The sequence below is a fragment of the Sphaerodactylus townsendi genome, linkage group LG08 (genome assembly GCF_021028975.2).
Source record: "Sphaerodactylus townsendi isolate TG3544 linkage group LG08, MPM_Stown_v2.3, whole genome shotgun sequence".
In the NCBI taxonomy this organism is placed as follows: domain Eukaryota; kingdom Metazoa; phylum Chordata; class Lepidosauria; order Squamata; family Sphaerodactylidae; genus Sphaerodactylus; species Sphaerodactylus townsendi.
In genome coordinates, this window is record NC_059432.1 from 62,052,373 (window position 1) to 62,076,911 (window position 24,539).

The 24,539-nt window shown below is 42.0% G+C and overlaps 1 protein-coding gene across 1 annotated transcript; it reads left to right on the forward strand.

Annotated features, from left to right (window-relative positions):
• The first annotated feature begins 3,473 nt into the window (after positions 1-3,473).
• LOC125437989 (steroid 17-alpha-hydroxylase/17,20 lyase) lies at positions 3,474-21,633 on the forward strand. The gene is given in 8 exon segments (XM_048506105.1): positions 3,474-3,771; positions 8,233-8,382; positions 12,119-12,348; positions 14,310-14,396; positions 14,618-14,830; positions 17,494-17,663; positions 17,763-17,866; positions 18,666-21,633. Coding segments are annotated over 8 exon segments (1,530 nt in total). The 3' UTR covers positions 18,944-21,633.
• Positions 21,634-24,539: the final 2,906 nt, after the last annotated feature.

Sequence of the window (24,539 nt, forward strand, 5' to 3'; positions counted from 1 at the left end):
TAAAACAAAATAATTCAGGCAGAAGGCCTATATTATGATGCAATGTTTCAAAAAGGTGATTTAATAATGAGGTAATCAAGACTGTGGGCTCTTTTCAGCTACGCTATTACCGTAGCATATCAACCAATCACATCTACGCATGCTTAACCTGCGGCGAAATCATGAGAATACTTAAAACCGGAGACTGGAAGTTGTGAACAAGATATCAGGAATCTTTCTACAAACCTGAAACGTACTTTTGTGGAGGATTACGAAGAAAGAATTTGAAATCTTATGTAATATTTAAAAAAGGCTTCAAAATCAGCCAAAAAGAGTCCCTCGCAGCTTTAAGAAATAATGCCTACCGTGACTTATTGTTAGGCAGCCATTGCAACAGTTTTGCCAACATTCCAGACTTGCGGCACTGCTGCCGGGGCCAATAAACAGCGCTTCTCTAGGGACGGCAAAAACGCTGTCCCTAGGGAGCTGTTTGAGAGAGGCGACCAATGCATCGTTAGCAGCGCCGCCTTAAACTCCCCAGCCGGTCTTGAAACCCCACAGCTGTTTTAGGAAACATGCGGCTTCTGGCAGCGGGTGGGAAGAAGCCGCCATCCCCTTTCCCAAGCTGTGCCTTACCGTAGGTTCTCTGGCGACTCCGATTGGCAGAGTCACATTGCAGCGCTTCAGGGGACACGCCCTTCCCGGTACTTCCTCGGTTAACCGACGCAGGGCAGGGAGGCGTGTCCAACCTGGCCTGTCGTGACGAGTCGGAGGCCGGATGGCATGCAAGGCATTTGGGGAAAGGGGGGACTGGCGCCTTCCACCCGCCGTCGGAAGCCGCTGTTTCTTAAAACCAAGCGGACTTTGCACCGCTGGGGGAAAGCTGAAGGAAAAAGGCTGCTGCTGCCATGCAGCTGCACTTCTCGCAAACAGCCCCTAGGGACAGCGTTTTTGCCGTCCCTAGGGCGCTGTTATTGGCCTGTGCAGAAAGGGCCAAAGTCTGGAATGTTGGCAAAACTGTTGTGGTTGCCTAACAATAGTCACGGAGGGCATTATTTCTTAAAGCTGCAGGGACTCTTTTTATTATTTTGGGTTTTTTAAATATACATAAGATTTCAAATTTTTCTTCAGACCTGGGGCATTTTTCAGGTTTGTAGAAAGATCTGATGTCTGTTCACAACTTCAGTCTCCGGTTTTAAGTATTCTCAGATTTGGCCAGGTTAAGAATTAGATGTATTGGTTGATATACTACATGTAGCGTAGTAGTACAGCCCACAGTCTTATTACCTTTATTAAATCACCTTTTTGAAACATTGCATCATAATATAGGCCTTCTGCCTGAATTATTTTGTTTTAAACTATAGGAGCTGCCTTCTAATAACCTTGCTGGAAGGTCAGTTCATATGATGACAGCCCCAACAGAGAATGCAGTTGCTGATCTCACTCATTTGCAGGGTGATACCTGAAGAAAGCTCTGCTCAGATAAGCAAAGTTGTCATGGAGAGGAACGGGGGAGAGCAGGTTCTTCAGATATGACAATCCAAGGTTTCAGATGTGATAGCCAGGACCTTGAATTTAGTCTGGTAACTGATAGGAAGCCAATGCATCAACTGCAGCACGGGTGTAATATGGATGCACTGTCTAGCTTCTGATAATAACTGAGTGTAACATCTGTACTAACAGTCTCCAAGTTGTCTTTGAGTGCAGACCCTTAGAAAATGCATTAAAATAGTTGAGTCTTGATGTTACTGTGTTACCTGTGTGGATCCATGTAGCTAGATAGGCTGAGCCATCTTCTAGGCTTGACAAATCTAGAATAAAATTGTTTTTTTTCAGATTCTTGAATTTGCTTCTTCAGCAGTAATGAGGAAGCAGTACAGATCTTATGATTTCTTAACTCAGCAAGGTTCAGCAGAATTCTATCCAATGTAGGAAGCACAACATCCTTCAAATTTAACTTATAAGACCATGACATTAATGAATATGGGTGGGGAAAAATGAATGAGTGACATGTAAAATAGATGTCTTATTCAGGGTCATAAATGCCCCTGCACATTGATTCAATATTGTGTGACTAAAAAACGGCACTTACATTACGGTCATGGAATTATGACTGCTTCTTACTAGTGAGTATTTATGCTCGCCGTCTTCCTGACCACAACCGGGACCGCTCGTAAACGGAATCACTGCCCGGGGGGGTTGGGTCGGCGTCATGTACGCCAACCCAACCCTCAGCGTGGCCGTGCGGAAACGGCCCTAGTTTCTGTCAGTAAAAGGTAAGGGATGATGGCAGGGTCTTTTCCAAGGCTATTTTGGTTTTTGAGGGAGAACTCATCAGCATACCACCTGAGCCTGGCAGCAACCACTAGATTACTTGATACCACATGACTTGCATGATTTACCCAGGCCTGGTTGCTTGATACTGTTGAACAGCAGCCACCCCACAAAAGTCAGAGTTGTTTAGTGACTGGAGTTAGTGGTGGGATTCAGCAGGTTCACACCACTTTGGCAGAACTGGTTGTTAAAATGGTGCTTGTAAACAACCAGTTGTTAAATTATTTGAATCCCACCACCAGAACTGGTTGTTAAATTATTTGAATCCCACCATGTAGAAGACACAAATTCAAATCCCCACTCTGCCATGGAAGTTTGCTAGGTGGCCTTGGGACAGTCACATTCACACACTATTTCATAGCATCCCTGTAAAGTAATGTAACTTACCTTCCAAAGGTGGGGTAGTGGGGTGGTGGTTTGGAAATAAAATGGAAGAGAATCACGTAGCTACTTTGTATTCCCATTGTTGCAAAAGGTGGGGTAGATAAACAATACACATAGTTGAATGTGGGTGGTAGTCAAAAAGTAGGTTGGTTGGTTTGTAGGTATGAAGGAGAGGAGGAAGCAGGGAAAGGTAAAGATATGGGGATTGCCAGGAGAAGGAAAAGAGAAAATAGTGGGGAAGGGGATGGCCGCTTTACTGCGTGATCTATGTGAGTGAATTCGCCTCTGCTTATCAATATATCTAATTATTAATCTGGCCATCAATATCAAGGTCATTATACAGAATCTATTTTTAGGCTTGTTTGGCATTGTATTATTTTATAAGAATGAATAAAGAATATCCAATTAGCTTTAATATTCTACTGTAAGGAAAACTCTCCAATACTGTGTGTTATTTCTTAAATCAAAGTATATTCCCAAAATATAGCAAACTTTTGATGTTTTATTTGGTTCATCTGTCCCTGCTGCTGCCTCTTGCTCTTTCTGGAAGAAGTTGTTGCCTCTTATCTGTGCTGAAGTTATCCACCGCCAGCTGTTGATAAAAAATAGTGAAGATTTATCATACCTGTAGCTGCAAGGAAGAAACAAGCGCAAAGATGAGTGAAGTCATGGCTGCCTTTATAAGAGCCCAGGCTCTGGATGTTCCAGGGAGATTTTTAAAACCCAGTCTGAGGTGCTGGATCTTAACCAAGCACCAGGCAAATCAAAAGACAACCATGGTCCTTCTGGTTGCCTTGCTCTTGCTGCTGGCTCTCCTGTCTTTCTGGAGGGTGGCAAGAGAGCTACTGGAATTTTAGTTCAAACTGCCCCAAGGGCCATAGCCCTCACTACCAATAATTGGCAGTCTGTTGCATTTAATAGGACGTCCCCAACTCCACCTCTTTTTTTGCAAACTGCAACAGAAGTATGGTACTCTCTATGCTCTTTATATGGGTTCCCACTACGTGGTGGTGGTCAACAACTACATCCATGCCAAGGAAGTGCTGCTTAAAGAAGAGGAGAATCTGGCTGGAATATCTGATACGGAAAACAGGCTTTTCAGGTGTCTGCCTAGAGCTAGGTCATAAAATTTAGTGATTAGAGCAAAAGCTATGAGAAAAGAAGAACAGAGAGTGATTCCACTCATAGGGCAAGACCAGAACAGTGAAACACACCTAAAAACTAAACTCTATGATACTTCAATCAGATATTTTTGGGGAGGAGAGGTGAAGCATGTTAAGGAGTGGTGAAATCCAATATTAGAGGAGCAAAGATGCATATACATATAAATAAATTACAAAATGGGGTTAATTCGTTTAATTAAAATTCTTAGAGGCTTTACAATCACGACTTCGGTAGAGTTACTGCAGTCTAAGCTCACTGATTTTAATTACCTTACATCAGAATAACGCTGCATAGAATTGCACTATTAATTACTATGACGCCTGATCCACATTCAGCTCCAGTTGTAGCAATTAGGCTTGTTATATTGCCGTATAGAGGCAACGATTAAAAAGAGCGCATCTTTATCCATTCGGTGGGCTTCAGTAAAACTTTACAAAAGGAAGGATTTAGATGCGACTTGCATATGCAAACTGCATATGTGAAATCTTGCTTCCAAGGCAAATGTTCTTTGCTGGGCATGATACTTTAGCACAAACCCGCTTTCAATGCTGAGAACAGCTCCTTTTTTGATAGCATAAATATTTCTCCTTCCTGTTTTGAACTATATAGCTTGGATATTTGACGTCAAGGAAGAGATTTTTATAAATATGGGTTCATCAGAACAGGTTCAGAAGTACTGTAGAAATAACAATAAAATATGAAAAATATGTAAGCAGTAGATGCTATGCCAATAACAACTGACTGACTGACATTATTTGTTTCAAAAAGGTGATACAGAGAAAGCAGAATTTTTTAGCAGTAGATATGGACATATAGAAATGCCTGTTATTAAGAGAGGATTTTTTTTAAATAATTTTTTTATTGTATAGAGTACTAATACATTTGTTACATTTACTGGCCTTCTTCCATCTATACATTTTTTCCATTTTTCCCCCCTCCCCCCTTCTTTCCTATGAATTATTTCATGCCAAGCGGTAGGAGGTTTAATTCCTTCGCCTTCTCCTATTCCGTAACTCAGACGTTAAATCCGGGCATCATACCGTCCACATTTTCAAACACTCATCCATATCTTTAGCGATATCTTCTATTTTATAACTCCACCAAAATATTTTTGTCCAGATCTCAAATATCTCTAGCTGTATTTGTTTATATATATTCCAAGCCATTTTGAAACTGTCCATTTTTTATTATCTTTTCCAAAGCCCGTAACTCTTAATTATTGCTGCTCTAATCATTCTTTTATACATTGGTTCCAGGATTCTATTCACTCTGATATGATCTATTATCCCCACAATTAATAATTCTTTATTTACATCCATTTTTTACTTTTACCAATAGTCTGCATATTTTAAAATCTTCTCACAAACTTTTTCACTACTTTACAGTATCTATCCACATATGTACTTCATCATGCTCCTCTTTCTCCACAATGCTCAGCTTGCACTTTGGGCTTAATCCTTTGATCATATGAACTAGCTCGAGGGTAGGGAACCTAGAGAGCTCTCCAGATGTTCAGGAACTACAATTCCCATAAGCCCCTAAATAATGGAGAAATGGCCATGCTGACAGAGCCTTCGATGGGAATGCTGGATTCCCTGAATTTATCTGGAGAGAAACTTCAATTCCCTACCCCTGGGCTAGCTAATAATAAATAAGGAGTTCTATACCATTTAAGTATGAACCTTTCTTTCTAGTTCCACATATTTTTCAATCACCTCTTCTTCATACTGTCCATTATTTCTTTCCTATTTTTTCTTCCTTCTAAGAGTGTCTCTTTCCCATGTTTGTCTTCAGCGTTCTTATCGCCAGTTCTTTATCCTCTACCATGTACTTATGAAGCTTCTCCTATAAATCTTCCTTTTCTTGTTGTTTCATGAAGTCTTAGCCATTGATTTGTTATACATTCACCTTTTATTCCTATATTTCCTTAATTTTCCCTGCTTAACCCTCTTATTGCCAGCGACTAATTCTCTCCCCCCCCCCAATTCTATTAGGTTTTGTATTAGTATACATTTCTCCTTTATGAATTCAGTCAGATGCTTTATGTATGCTTCCTTCTTTCAGTTTTCTGTATAATTTTTTTCACCTTCTATTCCCAGTCACAGCTTGCCACTGGGAATATATCCAGAATGCCAGGCCATCCATTTACTTCTTAATTTTTCTAAAATATCCCATATTCACTTTTCTTGGGCCTATTACTCTATGTTTTACATTTTTATAATCATTTCCTTCAAGCCGCCATGATTACCTATTCCATTGATATACTTCTTTTTCAAGAATTTTAAATCATTTTGAGGGTATTATATTAACTAATATCCTAATAAGCTCTTTATCTGGAATCACTATCCATATCAATCTCTCGGAGTTTTGGGTATTCCACAACCACAGAGATCATTTGTATATATACCTATTTTCATTCATCACTCTCGCATTGTGCACATAATTAAAATACCCATGGCCTTTCCACATTTTCCTATCCCATTCCTTCATTTGTTTTTTAACTTAATTTCGTTGGTAATATTTCAAATGAATAAGAGATTTGAGGCAATATACACATCTTTACTGCTTTGCTTTATCTTCTACGTTATAGATATGGTTCTTGCTTCCCAACGCATCTCGATTTTGGATGCTTTTCCATCTATTTTCATAGTCTCGCCCTATGCATCTTATCTTTTCTGGTAGAATTGCTTGAATTCCTAAATATTTAATTTTCTTCTTTAATATTTCTTTATTAAATTGTTTCTTTTCTATATTCACCCCTAATATTTCTGTCTTGTCCATATTCACTGTTAACCCTGAATATTTCTTTAAATCCTCTAAAATTATTTTTAACTCTTTCATTGTATCCTCAGGATTAGTTGTTATCAATAATACGTCATCTGCAAATTAAGAGAGGATGTTCACTTCCCTGGACTTTGTATTTTATAACATCTCCTATGAGATTGCAGTCCTATGCAGTGTTACTCTAGTGTAAGCAAAATGAAAATCAGTGGGCCTTAAATTGGAGTAACTGCATAGAAGTGCGCTGTGAACCATTTCAGTGTGACTCCCAGGAAGAACTCATGCATGAAATTGTCCTACAGTGATACAAATTTTGGATAGAAATCCCTACCACCACCAATATGCATAATGACTAGTAAAGTGCAGCCTGAGTCTTGTTGCCAGAACACAGTGCAGCTACTAGAGTAATTACTTTTGCCACACTTCATGAGTGGTTGTGCATAGTTCAAATGGTCAAGAGATAACCCTTGCTTTCTGTTGAAATCTGATCCCTTGCTTGATACAGAGCATATGTAGTTTCTTATATACTATAATGAAGTATTCTGCTTGTCTTACTAATAATTAATACATGTTTGCCAGTTCTGTGTCCTGCATGGGAAGGTAGATCATCTAATCTTGCACATGACCTATAGGACAAGACCAATGATCTTTAAACATCTCTGGAAGACGTTCATCTAATCTTATGTTTGCAAAATGAGCTGGCACTGCAGGTTCCACATTCCACTTTGCCTTGCTGATAAGGGCATAACAGTTCATACTGTTAGATTTTTTAAAAGTATGTAAATCCAAATTCAAGTATCATCAAACAACACCAACAAAAAGAAAAATATACTAAATGTGTCCTCAACGATAGAAAGGAGGGACAACAGTATATAAGTACCTACCATGTTCACAACTGACTGCAGCCATTTCCCAGGTGGCACTAAGCAGTTCAGCAGGGTATAATGTCATAGAGAAACCCCTCCAAAGTAGCCATTTTCTCCAGAGGAACTTATCTCTGCAGTCTGGAGTACAATTGTAATTCCAGGAGATCTCCAGGCCTTACCTGCAGTGACTAGACAGGGTGGTTGAGCAGCAGTGGGTACTGCCAGAAGCCCTGGGTACTGTCCCACCTTAGGGTAAGCTGATGCCAGTCCTGCTGAAAGAAAAATAGCAGTCCCATGGAGCATTTTGTGATTGGATTGTCTGTAAAAACTGAGTGAATGAATCATGTCATTCGTGAGAAATGAGAAACAAATGAAGTGTTGCCAAAGTTATTAATATGGATTGGAATGAAGATCTTGTATCTTCTCTGAAAGAAGGAGAGGGACTCTACCCTGTTGGCTGAGTTTCTCCATGCTGAACATACAAAGACTTACATATATTTTGAACACATCTTCATTATGTTGCTTTTATGAGTAGCTGTTAGGTATGAGATAGATTTTTAAAAGGCCAATTTAATCAATTGCATATTTGTTCCCCCTGCAATTGTGTGAGTGTGTGTGTTCTCATTCAAAGTACTGGTATATTCAAACCATGTGATGCCCCGGCCTGTTGCATCATGAGGTATTTTGGAAAAGAGAATGCAAAGTTCTAAAGCCTTTTTTCCCTGATGATCCAAGGTGACCACAGATTTGCTGACACGGAATGGGAAAGACATTGCCTTCGCCTCTTATAGTCCTCTGTGGAAATTTCAGCGCAAGTTAGTGCATTCTGCACTTTCCATGTTTGGAGAAGGCGCTGAGCTCCTGGAAAGCATCAGTAAGTGCCTCCAACACAGTGTTGGGTTAGCTTCCAAGACAATAGCAGCAAGACTGTGGGGGGAAGGGGGAGATGGGGAAAAGATCCTGGTAATGATGCTTGCATCCAAACTTAAAGACAAAGCAGTAATAACTGTACTATAGATTATCTTATCTTTGGGTAAAGACAGATATAACATTTTAAGTTCTTTTCAGCACAGAATTCCTGCATTTTCCACACAGTTTCTATGTTTGTGCATGTCAATTACTTTAGATGTCATACTCAAACCATATGATCTATGAATGATTCAGTTCTAGTCAATCTCTTCTCCTTGTATGCTCGGAGTCAATGAATTATTTATTGATTATAGTTAGACATTATACCAAAAGCAACAAGCTGTAGTTTGCAATTCAGATCATGCATTTGGCATCATGGTTTACAGATGAACAAATCACAGTTTGCCAGTTTACTTATATCAGAAATCACTGATTGGATTGTAAACACATGTGGCAAGGAAAAAGGCAAAAACGTACAAGCACAGGACTTGTTCATGACATGCCAAACTATGTTTCTGCACTGAACTAAACCTGACAAGTGATTGTCACCTTTCGGTACAATATTATTTACATTGCTTAGAGTGCAGTTGTACAATCTAGTGAGAGAATTACAGAACACATAGGGCTGTTCAGGAGCAACTAGGCTGTTCTTGGGCAAAAAGGAATCACCTTCACTAAGTCCATCCTTCTAACGATTTCTGGTAGAAACATGCACAACTGCAACTTTCACAGTAAGCAATCACAGTTGCTTTTAAGTATTTTCAATTGTCTTATATTCTTATTGCAGAGACTATTAGGATTAAGCTGGTGAATTTGAATAGTTGTGTGATGGGATTGACTATTATTTTTTTTGAAAAGTCAAGAAATTCCAGGAGTGTTGCCATATCCAGGTTGAGAAACTCCTGGAGATTTGGGGGCAGTGGTGTAGCTAGGGAAAATGGAGCCCAGGACAGAATCTGAGTTTTGCGCCCCCCCTCCCAATATGGGCAGCGTTCCTCCCCCACCATGACCAAACAACATTTTTTTGCACCAGGTCATCTCAAAGTCACCATCACATTATAGAACATGCCCCAACACACAAATCTAAACACACCCAGGGCTCCCTAGTTTAAACAACATTGAAAGTGATGCTATTTTTTGAAGGGGGGGAATCCACCCTGAAACAGCATCACTTTTAATGTTGTTTAAACTAGACAGCCCAGATTCTCCTTTTAAATCCACCTTAAAGAGAGACTCTGGGCTCCCTAGTTTAAACATCATTGAAAGTGATGCTGTTTCAGGGTAGATTTCCCAGCCATCCACCCCAAACAGCATCATTGTCAACCTGTTGGTTGTTAATGGGTTTTCTGGAGCTGCATGGTTTGTGGTCTGGTAGATCTCTTGTTCCTAATGTTTCACCTGCATCTGTAGGCTGAGTATACTTCAGAGGTGTATCACAGAGAGAAGTCTGTTATACACTGTGTCCAGACTTCTCTTATAACAGACTTCTCTCTGTGATACACCTCTGAAGATGCCAGCCACAGTTGCAGGTGAAACGTTAGGAACAAAATCTACCAGACCACGGCCACATAGCCTGTAAAACCCACAACAACCAGTTGAATCTGGTTGTGAAAGTCTTCAACAATACTTTCAATGTTTTTTTTAATCTAGGGAGCCCAGATTCTCCCTTACCAGAAATCCCATTCAAATGGGATTGGAGATTAAAGAGAACCTGGGGAAAATTTGAGAGTGCCTGTCAGGAGAGCAATGTTTAAGCTAACATTACCAAAAATTTAGGCTATCTTTAGGAGACTATCCTGATTATACCACCCAGGTTTAGTGAAGTTTGGTTCAGGGGGTCCAAAGTTATGGACCTTCAAAAGGGTAGCCCAATCTACCATTAGCTCCCATTGGAAACAATGGGGGATGGAGCACCCCTTTTGGGGGTCCATAACTTTGGATCCCCTGAACCAACCTTCACCAAACCTGGGTGGCATCAGCAGAAGACTATCCTTATGATGCCACCTAGGTTTAGTGAAGTTTGAGTCAGAGGGTCCAAAGTTATGGACCCTCAAAATGATAGCCCCATCTACTATTACCTCCCATTGGAAACAATGGAGGATGGGGTCACCCCCTTTGGGGGTCCATAACTTTGGACCCCCTGAACCAAACTTCACCAAATTTGGCTGGTATCATCAGGAGAGTGACCTGACGATAGCCTGAAATTTATGTGCCACTAGCCTAAAAACTGCGCCCCCTGCAGGCCAAAATTGAAAAAAAGTAAAAAATACAGAAAGCCACAAACGAACTTGCAATTTTTGTGCCCACCACAAGGTGGCGCCCGGGGATGTCCCCATGGTAGCTACGCCTGTGTTTGGGGGTGGAACTGGGGAGAACAGGGACCTCATTGAGATGCAATGCCATAGTGTCCACCTTCCAAAGCATTCATTTGCTCCAGGGGAACTGAACTCTGTAGTCTGGAGGTGAGCGGTAATTCAAGGGGATCCCCAGGGTTCCACCTGGAGACTGACATCCCTGTTCATTCCTGAGCAAATGTGGGATTAATCTTGTAACTACATAACCACAGATATTTGTACACATCATAAAATCACGCTCAAAAATCTCCATATTAGGCTGGAGCTAAATAGGGCTGCAGTCTATCTCACCCGGGTTTGTTTGTTTGTTGCTTTAAGATTCCACTGTGGGAGTTTTCTCATCAGCAAATCTAAAACCGGCACTTCATTTGTTTAGAAACATGGAAAACTGAAATAGATTAAAAAGATTAAATATATATCGTTAATGGTAATGATCTTCAAGTTTTACAAAGTGTTGCAAAAATTTGGTGTGAGTTTTAGAGAAGTGATTGTTTATCTTTTCCTAATGTGTATGCCTAATAAAGGTTAACTGAACTGAATGAATTTACTTTTACATGATGATCTCTGTCATGGATTCCTGTGGCTCACAATGAACAATAGTCACATATAGACTAAACTACATATAAAAAAATAAGGCACACTCTAAAAAGTGATAGTAGAAGCTACTTGTGCCAGCCTTGGTTCAGTGGAGGGGTCCCCAACCTTTTGAGCCTGCATGGAATTCTGACATGGAATGGCTGGTGCAACCACAAAATGGCTGTCACAAAACAACTGCTACAGGAGGTGGAGCCATCCACAAAATGACTGTCAAATTTTTACTTCAGTCACATAGTGAAGATTTTTTGCCATGGTGGCAGCTGGTGCCATAGCAACATTTTTTTAAAATCTGCACAGCCAATCAAATCTCCAATATCCATTTAGAAGCCTTGCTGGGAAAAGCCCTACCTGGTCCCACTCGTTTGCTAAAAACACATGGCAGGCACCAGAAAAGGTGTCGGGAGGCTTCACGGCAATGTTGGGGACTCTGCTTTTGAGAAAAAAACATTGTCTTGAGTGGAATGGAGTTATGGGATCCATCCTATGTGCTTTAGTCTATCAGGATTATTTTTATAAGTAGGCAACTGAGCTTGTGACTTCCTCAGGGCCATACAGTAAGCATATGGAAGCATGAGTCAAGCGTTCCAGATTTAAAACCAATATACAACCCAATCCACTAGCTCATTTTGGTTATTTAAGATACGCCCTTATACCATTCCTACTATGTCAATAACCTTCTATCTCCCTCCTTCCTTCTCCTAAAGTATTCCTCATTCCTTCATGTATTATTTTGTCCTGCTTTTCTTCCAGTCTGTCAAGAAGCAGCATCGCTATGCAAAACACTGACCTTGGAGCATGATACTCCGCTGGACATTGCAGCAGAAATGACCCGTGCTGTTACTAATGTGGTGTGCTCCCTTTGTTTCAACTCTTCCTACCGTCGTGGAGACTCTGAGTTTGAAGCCATGCTCCAGTACAGCCAAGGCATTGTAGACACTGTGGCAAAAGAAAGCCTTGTGGATATCTTCCCTTGGCTTCAGGTGAGATGGGCATGAGGTAATAAAGAACATATGTAATCATCCTCCAGGCAGGATTTCCATAAGATGGCAGGAAGACTGTGGCCACAATATGAATGAATTAATTCATATGTAGCCGTGGGCCATTACAAACACATCAATAGTTATATCAAAAACATTGCGAATATACATGAAAAATTAAAATATACAACACTGGCTAAAATATACAGGGATATTAAGTAAAATTTTCAGCAACACTCCAATAAAACATAACCTTCCTTACTTGGACCTTATTTTCTTTGTTGCTGTGGTCACAATATACAAATCTCTAAATGTTCTATTTGTGGCCCTTAATCTACTACTCCACTCCACTCCGTCTGGAGAGACTGCGGCTCCCCTTTAACTCCCTGCCTGAGTGGGAGCCCAGCAACTGCCTGAGCTGCTGCTCAAGTGCAGAGCTGCCAGGTGGGGCCCTCTCCCCCAGCAGCTGTGTGTGTGGGCCAATAGAGAGGGGGGAGGCAGAGCTCCTGCCAGCCCTGCATTTTTGCTACTGCAACTCCCGGCCACAAGGGGAGGAAAGGGGAAAGGACTTGCGGGAACAGTCCCTTGCTTCCCTGTCAGTGTGTTTCTGCACCTTTGGATCCTGGCTGAGGAGATGGGTTATCTGTTTGGGTTCTGAACTGAGAGAGTTCAGCCATAGGGTGTGGACTTTGCTCAACTTGGTAAGTATTTGTGCAAAGTGCTTGCCCATTCGTGCCAAATGCCTGCTTTGTACTTTTCTTGCCACTTTGGCACTTTGCTGCTTGCTCTAAGTCTGCATGGCAGGGACCTGACAGACAGTGTCCCATGCCATATGCCCTACTTACCGAGTTGTGGGGTGATGATTGGTTGTATCCTTAGTCAGCATTCTGAGCTGTTTCAGACCGCCTGGGCATGGCAGAGGAAGGCAATCAAAAATGACTTAAAATAACAGCCTATGGGTTGCTCCACCATTTTTAGTGGTGTAACTTTGCACTGTCAAAAGGGGCATTCCCTGAACACATCCCTGAAGAGACCACATTTATATGCCAGAGATGTGCCAGTGCACAGCCACAACAGAGCTGGGCTGGCACCCAAGAGCTGTGTAGCGGTGCTGGGGGCCTGCGCCGACATAATTGGCCCTCATGCTGGCATAGGAGTCAGTCTGTTCCCCTTTTTCCTTTGCCTGCCCCTCCCTTATTTCTATTTGTTTGTTTGTTTGTTTGTTTATACTCCTCTCTTTCCCAGCTGGGCTCAGGATTGCAACGTTAATATGCACCACAAGGAGAGTTGGGAGATCTGGGGAATCAGCCAGCTCAAAGTCTTGAGATCTTAGTGAATCCTGGAAGGGAAGGATTGAAGGCTTGGGTGGGATTTCCAAATTATTCCTTACTCTCACCGTTTCCTGTGGGTCCCCAGCTTGATATATCCCAGCTTTCTGTTTCAAAAAAAGAATTCAAGGAATCTAATAAAGAAATATCCCCATACCACTCTTTCTGCTGAGTGGCTATCTGCTGGTGGAGCGACCCCATGCAGATGGATTAGGCACAGTGGCAGAGCTACAAGGGTGTGGTGCGCGTTGCACTGGGCGCATGCCTAGGAGCCGCAAAAATCGCCCCCAACCTTCTTCCCCCTTCCCCCCTCACCCCACCCCGCCTCGCCTCGCCAGACCTGGTCCCATCCCTCCAGGCTGGCCTGTTTTAAGCTGTTTTCTGCCAGCTGGAAAAGGTAAGTGCAGGGAGGGGGGGCAGAAAACATGGAGTGCGCCCCAGGCACACTCCTGCCCAGCTACACCTCTGATTAGACAAAACTGTGGAAAGTTGCAGTGGATGATCATTGGTGGAGTCATGGGACAGCAGCATCTGGTGCACAAAACTGAATGGCAGTGATTGACACAGGTGTTATGGGAAGGTGGATTTTAAATGGAAGCCTGTACCCAAAGACTGCCATCTTGTTTACCTTTCTAGGTGTTTCCTAGCAAGGACTTGGCCTTGCTGAAGAAGTGTGTGGAAAAGAGAGACCAGCTTCTGCAACAGCAGTTTACAGAACATAAAGTGAGTCCTTTCAAGAAGGAGATGTGACAGACAGGGTGGGAAAGCCTTCCTCTACACCCCGCATCCCATCACAGCAAAGGAGATTCACTAGTAATAACTAACTGAAGTGCTCAAATTGTAACACATTGCTCCACTGTGGCAGGCAGGGCTTTGGTTTCCGCCTATTTTTTCTGGTGTTCCTGATGCTGAGTTCACAGCTGATCTCACATTTTCCCTTCCAGGAAACATTCACTGATGATTCAGTCTTGGACTTAATGAGCTCACTTCTGAGAGCCAAGCTGAACATGGAGAACAATAACAGCGGTCTATTGCCAGGGATGGAACTGACAGATGATCACCTGCTCATGACTGTGGCTGACATCTTTGGGGCTGGTGTTGAGACCACCACTACCGTCCTGAAGTGGAGTGTGCTGTATCTATTGCACTACCCAGAGGTACCATCTCCTCTGGCCATTCCTAGCTTCTTGGAAGAAGGGATGCCTTTATTCCTTTTATCCTATGTATATCCCAATTTTCTGTTCAATATCTAGCACCTAACTTGCATTATGAGAATTAACAATTTGAGCCAGGTGGATAAGAGTTGTTTACACATATAAAAAGAACATAAGTTCCTCCCTCTGCAGTGTATTCTATTTTGATAGACTTAAATAATATTTTTCATTTATCTCTGGGTCATTACCACAATGCCTTTTGCAAGGCATCTGTACAATATCACTTGCTATTTGCTCTTGTTATGTCATTCTGATTGTGTAGATACCAAACTTGGGCAACATAATATATAACATATGATATTTTTCTTCACAATTTGCTGAGCATTTCTTGGCTATGGTAATCGGCTTTGATAACCCTTTCCCCTACTCCTGGACAATTATGTGGCAATAATCTGGTCACAACTTGATACTCCTTTTTTCCAATTTTTTTGCCTTCCATTCTAGCCAGCACCATTTAGTTTGGCAGACATTCAGTGGTGTTCCTGCCTAGGGACAGGGGGTACCCTATGTCCCCGGGCGCCCCCCATTTGGTCACGTGGGGGGCGCCACCATTTCAGGGTCGTTTGTGTGATTTTAATTTTTTTAAGTGTTTTTTACGTTTTGGCCTGCAGGGGGCGCATTTTTACCAAAGATTGAAGCAACACCAAATTTTTTTTTTTTTTTCAGGGTGTACCATTTTCATCTGTGAGACTGTCCTGATGATTAGCCATCCAAGTTTGGTGATGTTTGGATTCAGGGGAAGCAAAGTTATGGACCCCCCAAAGGGGGTGCCCCCATCCCCATTGTTTTCAATGGGAGCTAACAGGAGATTGGGGCTACCCCTTTGAGGGACCATAACTTTGGTCCCCCTGAACCTAACTTCACCAAACTTGGGTGGCATCATATGAATAGTTACCAGATGATACCCTGAAATTTTGGTGTCACTAGCTTTAAAAATACACCCCTTACAGGCACCCCTGCAAAGAAAGAAGTTGCTTAAGATTCTTTGTTTCATTTGCAGTGATTTTTGCTTCATTGTAGCCAATAGGAAATTTTTTTTTGAGTGTGTAGGCAGGCTGCACATTTTTGAAGATAGAGGCACCCAGATTCTTTCACAGGTGGCTCAGGAGGCCCACTCCTGGTAATAGCATCTCAAGGCATGAGATGACCTTTGCTTCTGAGGATTCAATTTTTATGGACCCCCTAAAAAGGCTTAATTTTGTTTCCACGCTCCTGCACATGAGAAAGCCTGTGGGGCTGAGTTCTCTCAGAACTCTCTCGTTTCCCCTCCCCACTCCAGAAGCTAAAGCTCACCAGAAGCTTGGATGCTATTACCCAAGACCTCTTGGAGCCACCTGCTTGAAAGTCTGGTGCCCTCTATCTCTCAAAAAAAAAAAAAAAAAAAAAAAAAAAAAAAAAAAAAAAAAAAAAAAAAAAATGTGCAGCCAGTGCTTACACACTCCAGAAATTCCCCAGAATCTGCCAGGCTCTTCTAGCAGGATTCTGTGGTGGGAAAAATTCCTTACTTACCACCATAGCACTTCTCAATCAGGGGCTTTCTGTTATGCCCAGAATGGCTCTGTGGTAGAGGTTTTCAATGGGAGGCACTGTGGTAGAGGGTCTTGCTCTGGGTGGGGGGCATTTCTCCTGCAGGGCTGCTGGTGTGAGAATCTCCTGAAAAGGAACCAACCAAATTTGCTAAAATGCTGTGGGCACCAAGTTGAAGGTAGTGAACCTGATGCCCACAGCATTCGGCCATCCCCAGGCAAACTTTAGTTTGCCCCCACCCAGAGCAAGACCACTACCACATTGCCTCCTGTTGGAAACCTCTATCACAGCGCCAGCTGGGCACGTAACAGAAAGCCAATATGTGCCCAAAATTTGCCCAGATTCCGGCTGAATCTGGTATTTGTTTCATCCATCTAAATCTCCAACCCTCAAAAGTGATGTTGTTTCAGCACTTTTCACTTTCAATTTTGTTTAACAGGGAGACCCACAGATTCTTCCTTTAAGGTGGATTTAAAAAAAGAAGAATCTGAGGCGCTCCACTAGATCTTGCCAAAGCACCACCATTGGAAAGTGGATGCTGTTTGGGGGGGTGGATTCCACTGGAAGGTGTTTTGTAGAGAGATGATGCTGACATTTGTTTGGTAAATGTTTTGCTGGGTGTGGTTTGTGAGAGATTTACATGCTTAATACCCACTTGCACTGGCTTGGAGTTGTTTCTCAGGCTAACCTACCTCATAGGGTTGTTGTGATTAGGAAATTAGGAAAAGAGTTGGTGGGGAGAGAGCCATGTATGTTTTGCTGGGAGTGGGAGGTGTTTTGTGAGCTGGTGCAAAAAATAATTGTTTGTTCATGGTGGGGGAGGGTGGCTGCCCATTCGCCAGGGCGGGGGGGGGCAAACTCAGGTTTTGTCCCCGGGCTCCAGTTTGCCTAGGTTCGCCCCTGCAGACATTACTTTGTACTTGATGGCCACATTAATTGTTAGCTAACCTAACAAGGGGAATGAGAAAGGATGCATAGCACCTAGCTAAAGCAACGACTGTGGCACACGCCACTGTATTGCCTATTATCTCTCCCACAGTCACGACCATCTGACTTGCCCATATCAATCCTTTCATCAGGTGCAGCAGAAGATCCAAGAGGAACTTGATCAGACAGTGGGTTTTGACAGATATCCTCAGCTCAGTGATCGGCAGCACATGCCTTACTTGGAGGCCACCATTAGAGAGGTTTTGCGTATCCGCCCTGTCTCTCCACTCCTCATCCCACATGAAGCATTGACAGATACAAGGTGATGGCTGGTTCCAAGAGTAAATTTTGATGCAAAATCTTGAAGGGGGATAGGCCTGATTCTAAATAAGGGACTGATGGGTTTTCTCTGTTTCTGCAGAATTGGGGAGTATGACATCCCTAAAGGTGCTCGAGTTGTAATCAATCTCTGGTCCCTTCACCATGATGAGAAAGAATGGGATAAGCCAGGGGAATTTAATCCAGGTAGGTATAAAAAGCTGCCTCCCCAGGTGGCTAACAGAGATGCTCTTTCACCTTTTAAGCTAGTTGCCCTTTCTCTTTGGCCAGGCTAGTTTTCTAACCTTCTCTAACTTTCAAGCTTGTGATGGCTGTTATGCTTAACTATATTCCCATAGTCTTGCTTGATCAATGTTTCTGCTCACTGATCCCTTGGCAAAATGGCCTATCCACATTCCAATGGCACTGAACGTCAACAAAAACTCAAGATTGCATGAGAATCCAGTCCAAATTTGGAAAGGTGCATATGATTATTTTTTAACTGACACTTCCTCAAAAGATCTCAAGGTGGTTCTCTGTTTTTCAGTTTTATCTTAACAAATCTGCAAGGTAAGTTAGGTTGAGAGGCTTTCAGTACAGTCCTAAACAGAGTTTTGCTGAGCCAAAATGACAGGGAGGCATTATTTGCCCCATTGGAGGGACTCCATGCCAATGAGGGGTCTCTCCAGTGTAAATAATTTCCCTTCCCCCAGGGCTGTTTCAACTTGGTAGAACAACTCAGAGGGACAGGGCCCCTCCCTCCACTCATGGTGTGGTCCTGGGCCAAGTTGGGCTCCTACCCAATGTGTCTTTGAGTTTGTATAGCAGTCTCTTGGAAGCTATGATAACTAGTTCAAAGGGGAGTTGAACTTGGCTTTTCTGACTGAATCCATCACTCTGACCTTTAGTCAATTTTGTTTCTAGGGGTTTTTATTATAATTTTATTGTGGAGTTTGACCTATTTCTAAGGGAAATGTTAAATAAACACATATCTGTGCCACCCCAGGTCGCTTTCTGGATGAGCAAGGGAACAAACTCTACTCTCCTTCACCTAGCTACCTACCCTTTGGAGCTGGTATCCGAGTCTGCATGGGAGAAGTACTGGCCAAGATGGAGCTTTTCCTCTTTCTGGCTTGGAGCTTGCAGAGATTCACATTTAGCGTTCCTGAAGGTGAAACACTGCCTGCACCAGAAGGAAAATTTGGGGTTGTACTCCAAGCTCCAAAGTTCAAGGTGAAAGCTACACTGCGGAAAGCTTGGCAGGGCCTGGAAATAGATCAATGATGTTATTTGGATTAAATCAGCGGCCCCAAAGGAAGACACTTCAAGTTTGTTCAGCTGGACCCATGAAGAGTTTACTGGGGGAGTTTGTACATAGAAGACTGTCAAAAATGGGAATATCACTATTGGAAGAATAAGGGCAGGAACCACTGTGCTGTTTGTACTAAAACAGAAAGTACCTTAATGTTTCTCTTGATAACAATAGCTGTAGACACTGCCTTCTGTTTTCCAGATTCCTGATGGACTAATCTGGGATTCAGGGTATTGTGGCAAACCTACAGTGTCAGCAATGAAGACATTCAGGACCATATGGACTCTAACCCAAGGCTCTCAGCTGTTTGAACTATAAAGGAAGGTTGTGAGATAGCAAGTTTTTGGCCAGTATTACTACTAGCAGACATCACAGTCTGTGTTTTTGGAACATCCATATTGTGAAAGAGAGCATCAGTGTCTCGTCAACACAAATACTATGTTATAAGTAACATGTGGTTTATTCAGAAACTGCAGAAGTGGACGAGAAGATACTGGCTTTGAGTTAAGGTGCCAGACTCGGACCTGGGAAAGTCAGGTTCAAATTCCCACTTATGCCATGGAAGCTTCCTGCGTGACCAAGGGCCAGTCATACTCTCTCAGCCCTGACCCTGGCCAGTATTTGAATGGGAGACCTCTAAGGAATACCAAGATTGTGATGTTGTCAAGTCAGGCAATTGCAAGACACCGCCTTGAAAATCCTACAGAGTCACCATAAATCAACTGTAACTTGCTAAATGACAAACAAAAATGCATGTGTGGGGAGAAATAGAGATTTTGGTTGGTTCTCATGGCTGAGGGTTGTGTATTAAAGCCCCTGCTGTGATTGGTGAAACTTTCCAATGGTCTTAAAGTATGTGCCTCAGTGCTACCACAGCTTAAGTATCTCACAAACTGATTACACACCAGTTTTGAAGATCTTGCAGACAAACACCCCGGATAGATTTGCCTACTTTGCTCCTATAGCCCCTGCTGTTTCCCCCCATCTACCCCCTATTATCTTTTAGCGATCAGAGTGGGCTGGCAGCTATCCTTGGGAAAACCTTGAGCTTTTATTGAAATAGGCCTATCCTCAGACATACAAAGTTGTATGAACTTTACACTGGGGAATCCTTTGGTCACCTAATGAGAGACATGCTACATTGAAGGAAAGTTGAAAAACACCTAGGTGTTTTTTTTTTTTTTGATATGTTAATAGTTATAGAAACACTGGTGATTTAGGCAACTAAATTTTTTACCTGAGCAACTAAGACATTTATTGAATCTGGAGAACTGCACTTTTTATGTGTCTGATAAATCTGAATAGAACTCTAGCTGCATCTATATTGTTGGTTTCTTGGTTTTAAAAAAATGTCTGAGGTTATATGACATTGCAAGATGACCGTCTCTACAAAAGTTTACCAGTCTCTTCACTGCTTATGTACCATCAACCCTGGACCAATAGATTCTCCTGTAAACTGATTCAGGTTTCTCCCCAGAGGAAAGCACATTTGGCAATGCAAGTGACACTGATGGACATATCAAGAGCCTTCTGCTAGACTCAGAGGGACTGAAAGAATAAGGATATAGGACAAGAGCAGGGAAGAAGGATGGATATAGGATGGTAGAGAAGGAAACCATAAAATGTAGATAGGTAGAGACAGCCTAAAAGAAGAGGGCAAATAATGGAGGGATAATTGTAACTTTGGCCTTAGTTAATGATGTAAAGTGATCTTATAATGCAATAATTCTCCTTTAATTTTTTTACCATCATGCCATTCTTGCATGCTCATTTATATGTATCCAAGAACTTAGTTAATGCAACTTTTTCCGCACCAAGCTATTAAAACATGCAGATTATGCATACCTTTCTGCATCTCTTTTACACTACATGAAGTGAAGGATGGTTTGTTTAGAAATTCCCTCCATGATGATACCTTTTTATTGTATCAAATTGTTTTTTAAATAATGAGTTACTAGAATCTGGAGCATATCTAATCCAGATCAGTTTACCTCTCCTGCAAACTAGATGTCATCAGAATGTTATGAAAGATTCTGGTAGGACTCACTCCACACATTTGTTTGAACTAAAGTTTGTTCCAATTAAACCACACTTTGCTTTTAACCATCTTTGCATTTTCCTGCCCTTATAAAAATCTTACAAATATTTTAGCTTGATATATTTGAAAAGTATTAGCAGAACCACATGGAAGGAAAAAAGAAAGTTTTACCTCCCTCTTACTGGTCTAATTAGCCATTGGAAGAAGCTGTCTCTATAATGGAGATAGCAATTGCTAATGATGGAGAAAACCCTGGCTGATCGATGTCTGAATCTGTAGCTACATTGCTGAACTTACTGGTTATTCAGAACACATCTGGAAACATCCTAATTCACTAATTCATTGTAAGGCAGGATGAATTAAAAGTGTAAGATACAGTGCTGTATATGGCAATGGCCTGACAGTCCACTGAAGTCAATAGGCTTGAAAAGGTGTGACTCTGTTTAGGATTGCACTGTAACAATAATATGTTTAGTATTTGTGTCATATGGTATTATGGCCTTAGGTTGTCGATTTTAAAGCACTAGCAAGTTCATCCTTTTCTTTACTTCCATGTCTTCAACATTCAATGGAATGTTTCGAAAGGGGCTTCTGGTTTTGATGGGGAAGGTGGAGGGAATTGAGTGCAGGCATCTTTTCAGAATTTGAGAGCCAGTGTGGTATAGTGGTTAAAAGCTGTGGACTCTAATCTAGAGAACCAGGTTTGATTCTCTACTCCTACACTTGAAGCCTGCTTTGTGACTTTGAAGAAGAAGAAGAGTTGGATTTATATCCCCCCTTTCTCCCCTGCAAGGACACTCAAAGGGGCTTACAAAATCCTTTCCCTTCCCCCCTCACAACAAACACCCTGTGAGGTACATGGGACTGAGAGAGGTCAGAAGAACTGTGACTTGCCCAAGGTCACCCTGCTGGCATGTGTTGGAGTGTACAGGCTAATCTGAATTCCCCAAAGAAGCCTCCACAGCTTAGGCGGCAGAATGGGGAATCAAACCCAGTTCTTCCAGATTAGAGTACACCTGCTCTTAACCACTACGCTACTGCTGGTCTTAGTCACAGTTCTCTCAGAACTCTCTTAGCCCCACCTACCTTATTAGGTATCTGTTAGGGATAGAAGAAGGGAAAGAGTTTGTAAACCACTTTGAGAGTCCTTATGGTAGATAAAACATACTACAATATGTTTTTTATGATTGTTATAACAACAACTTTTCCTCTTCTTAAAGTGTTACTGTACAATCCTAACAACAGTTTCACCCTTCTAAATCCATTGAAGTCAATGTGCTTAGAAGGGTTATCTGTTCTTCAGATGGCCCCCCAAGTTGCTCATTCAGTTTTGTGGCTAAGACTTGATGCTACCAGCAACAGTCAGTCTGCTGCCTTATTCAAGAGGTGTCTAAAGGAGGGACAACTTTATATGCAAAAGAAGAAAGGTATTATGTTTATATGTGTGCAGGTACACTTTGCATTAAGATTTTAATAAACATTTCCCAGTAGACAGTTAATTGTTAAAACAAACAAACGCATAAGTTAAGCATGGGCAGCAATGTGGTACTTATCTGAGTGGATCTTTCTTGGACCTCTGAATGCCAGAACTGTGGCTTTTTTACTCAGTCTTCCTGCCTCCTGTGAGAGTTTGCATTCCATAATCCATTATTGATTTATATGCACCTGCTATTACGGTATTGTCGCTTCACATTTATTTGAGTTGTATGATCTACATTGGCATTTTGGAAGAATTAAAGAACTTCCTTAGCAAGCAGTGCTACCTTTTACTGGGGTAAATAGCATGTGCACTTGCTCTGGCCATAAAAGCACAAAGTACAAGGTGCATGTCTGCAGTTAGGCTAGGGATTTTCCCCATTATGGGCCTTCTTAACAACATGATGACAGAAAATGACATGATGACGACATGATCACAGGTGGCGAGTTGTGCCTGGGACACGTTGACGACACAGAATAGGTGGTGGATCAGAACAGAGATGATCAAATATATACCAGCTCTTTGGCTTGAAATGGATTATTATAAACATTTGTTTAAAAGTTAACAATATTATAAACATTTGTTTAAAAGTTAACAATTTGGTTACTAAATCTTTTACTGCCATATGTTTTTATGAGGGTCTTAAGGGTCATCTAGAAGAGTGAGTGAGAGAGGCCTATGATTAAATCATTTCCACTTTTAACTGAAAGGTTACCATGGGGAAGGTTCATATCTTTCAGGAAAGGGCATGAAAAACTCCTGGGAGAATATCTGTTGAATTGATCCTCTGCCACAATTTGGTTCAGCACTACTAGCAGCTACTTTATTAGGCCGTTCACTAGATGGCGCAATGTTCATACCTATGAGCCGCATTTCCTTTTGTGAGGGCTGAGGCCTCTAGCAGAGAAGAAGAAGAAGAGTTTCTCTCCTGCAGGAGACTCAAAGGGGCTTACAATCTCCTTGCCCTTCCTCCCTCACAACAAACACCCTGTGAGGTAGGTGGGGCTGAGAGAGCTCCAAAAAACTGTGACTAGCCTAAGGTCACCCAACTGGCGTGTGTGGGAGTGTACAGGCTAATCTGAATTCCCCAGATAAGCCTCCACAGCTCAAGAGGCAGAGCGGAGAATCAAACCCGGTTCCTCCAGATTAGATACACGAGCTCTTAACCTCCTACGCCACTGCTATTGTTATGGTGTGGCTGGTTCTCAGACACAGATGTAACCATTTTGCTGTGCAATTCTTACAAAAATAAAACAAGTCATTACCAAGCAGCAAATAGTTTAAATCAATCAAACAAAACAACCCTGGGAAACTTAGGTGTGATATGCTCAGAAGAGCTTATTTTTCAGCAGAATCTTCACTAAGAAGCCAAACTTAGAGAAATGGAACATGATCAGAGGTAATCTTGTTGGTCTCTCAGGTGCTAGCATTTGAATCTAGGACACATTCTGAGAAGACTGTAATACGTCAGAAAAATTTACTTTCTGATACCTTTTTTTCCCTTTCAGGTCAAAATGGGATGGGGGACATAGAATCACAGAGTTGGAAGGGGCCATACAGGCCATCTAGTATGACCCCTGCTCAATGCAGGATCAACTTAGATCATCCCTGACAAGTGTTCATCCATCCACTACTTCAGGATAGCCAGAAATGAGGAGTCCACCACTTGCCTAGGCAGCTAATTCCACTGCTGAACTACTCTTACTGTAAAAAAAATCATTCCTGATGTTCAGCTGGCACCTTTCCACCCATCATTTATAACCATTATTGCAAGCACTATTCTCTGCTGCCAACAGGAACAGCTCCCTGCCTTCCTCTAAGTGACAACCCTTCAAATATTAGGCTCATTCCGCACATGCAGAATAATGCACTTTCAAACTGCTTTCAGTGCTCTTTAAAGCTGTGCGGAATAGCAAAATCCACTTGCCAATAGTTGTGAAAGTGGTTTGAAAACGCATTATTTTGCGTGTGCGGAAGGGGCCTTAGAGAAGGTTGTGGCTGTTCAACTGCAGATATGCTTGGAAGAAGCTGATTATCTAGATCCATTTCAATC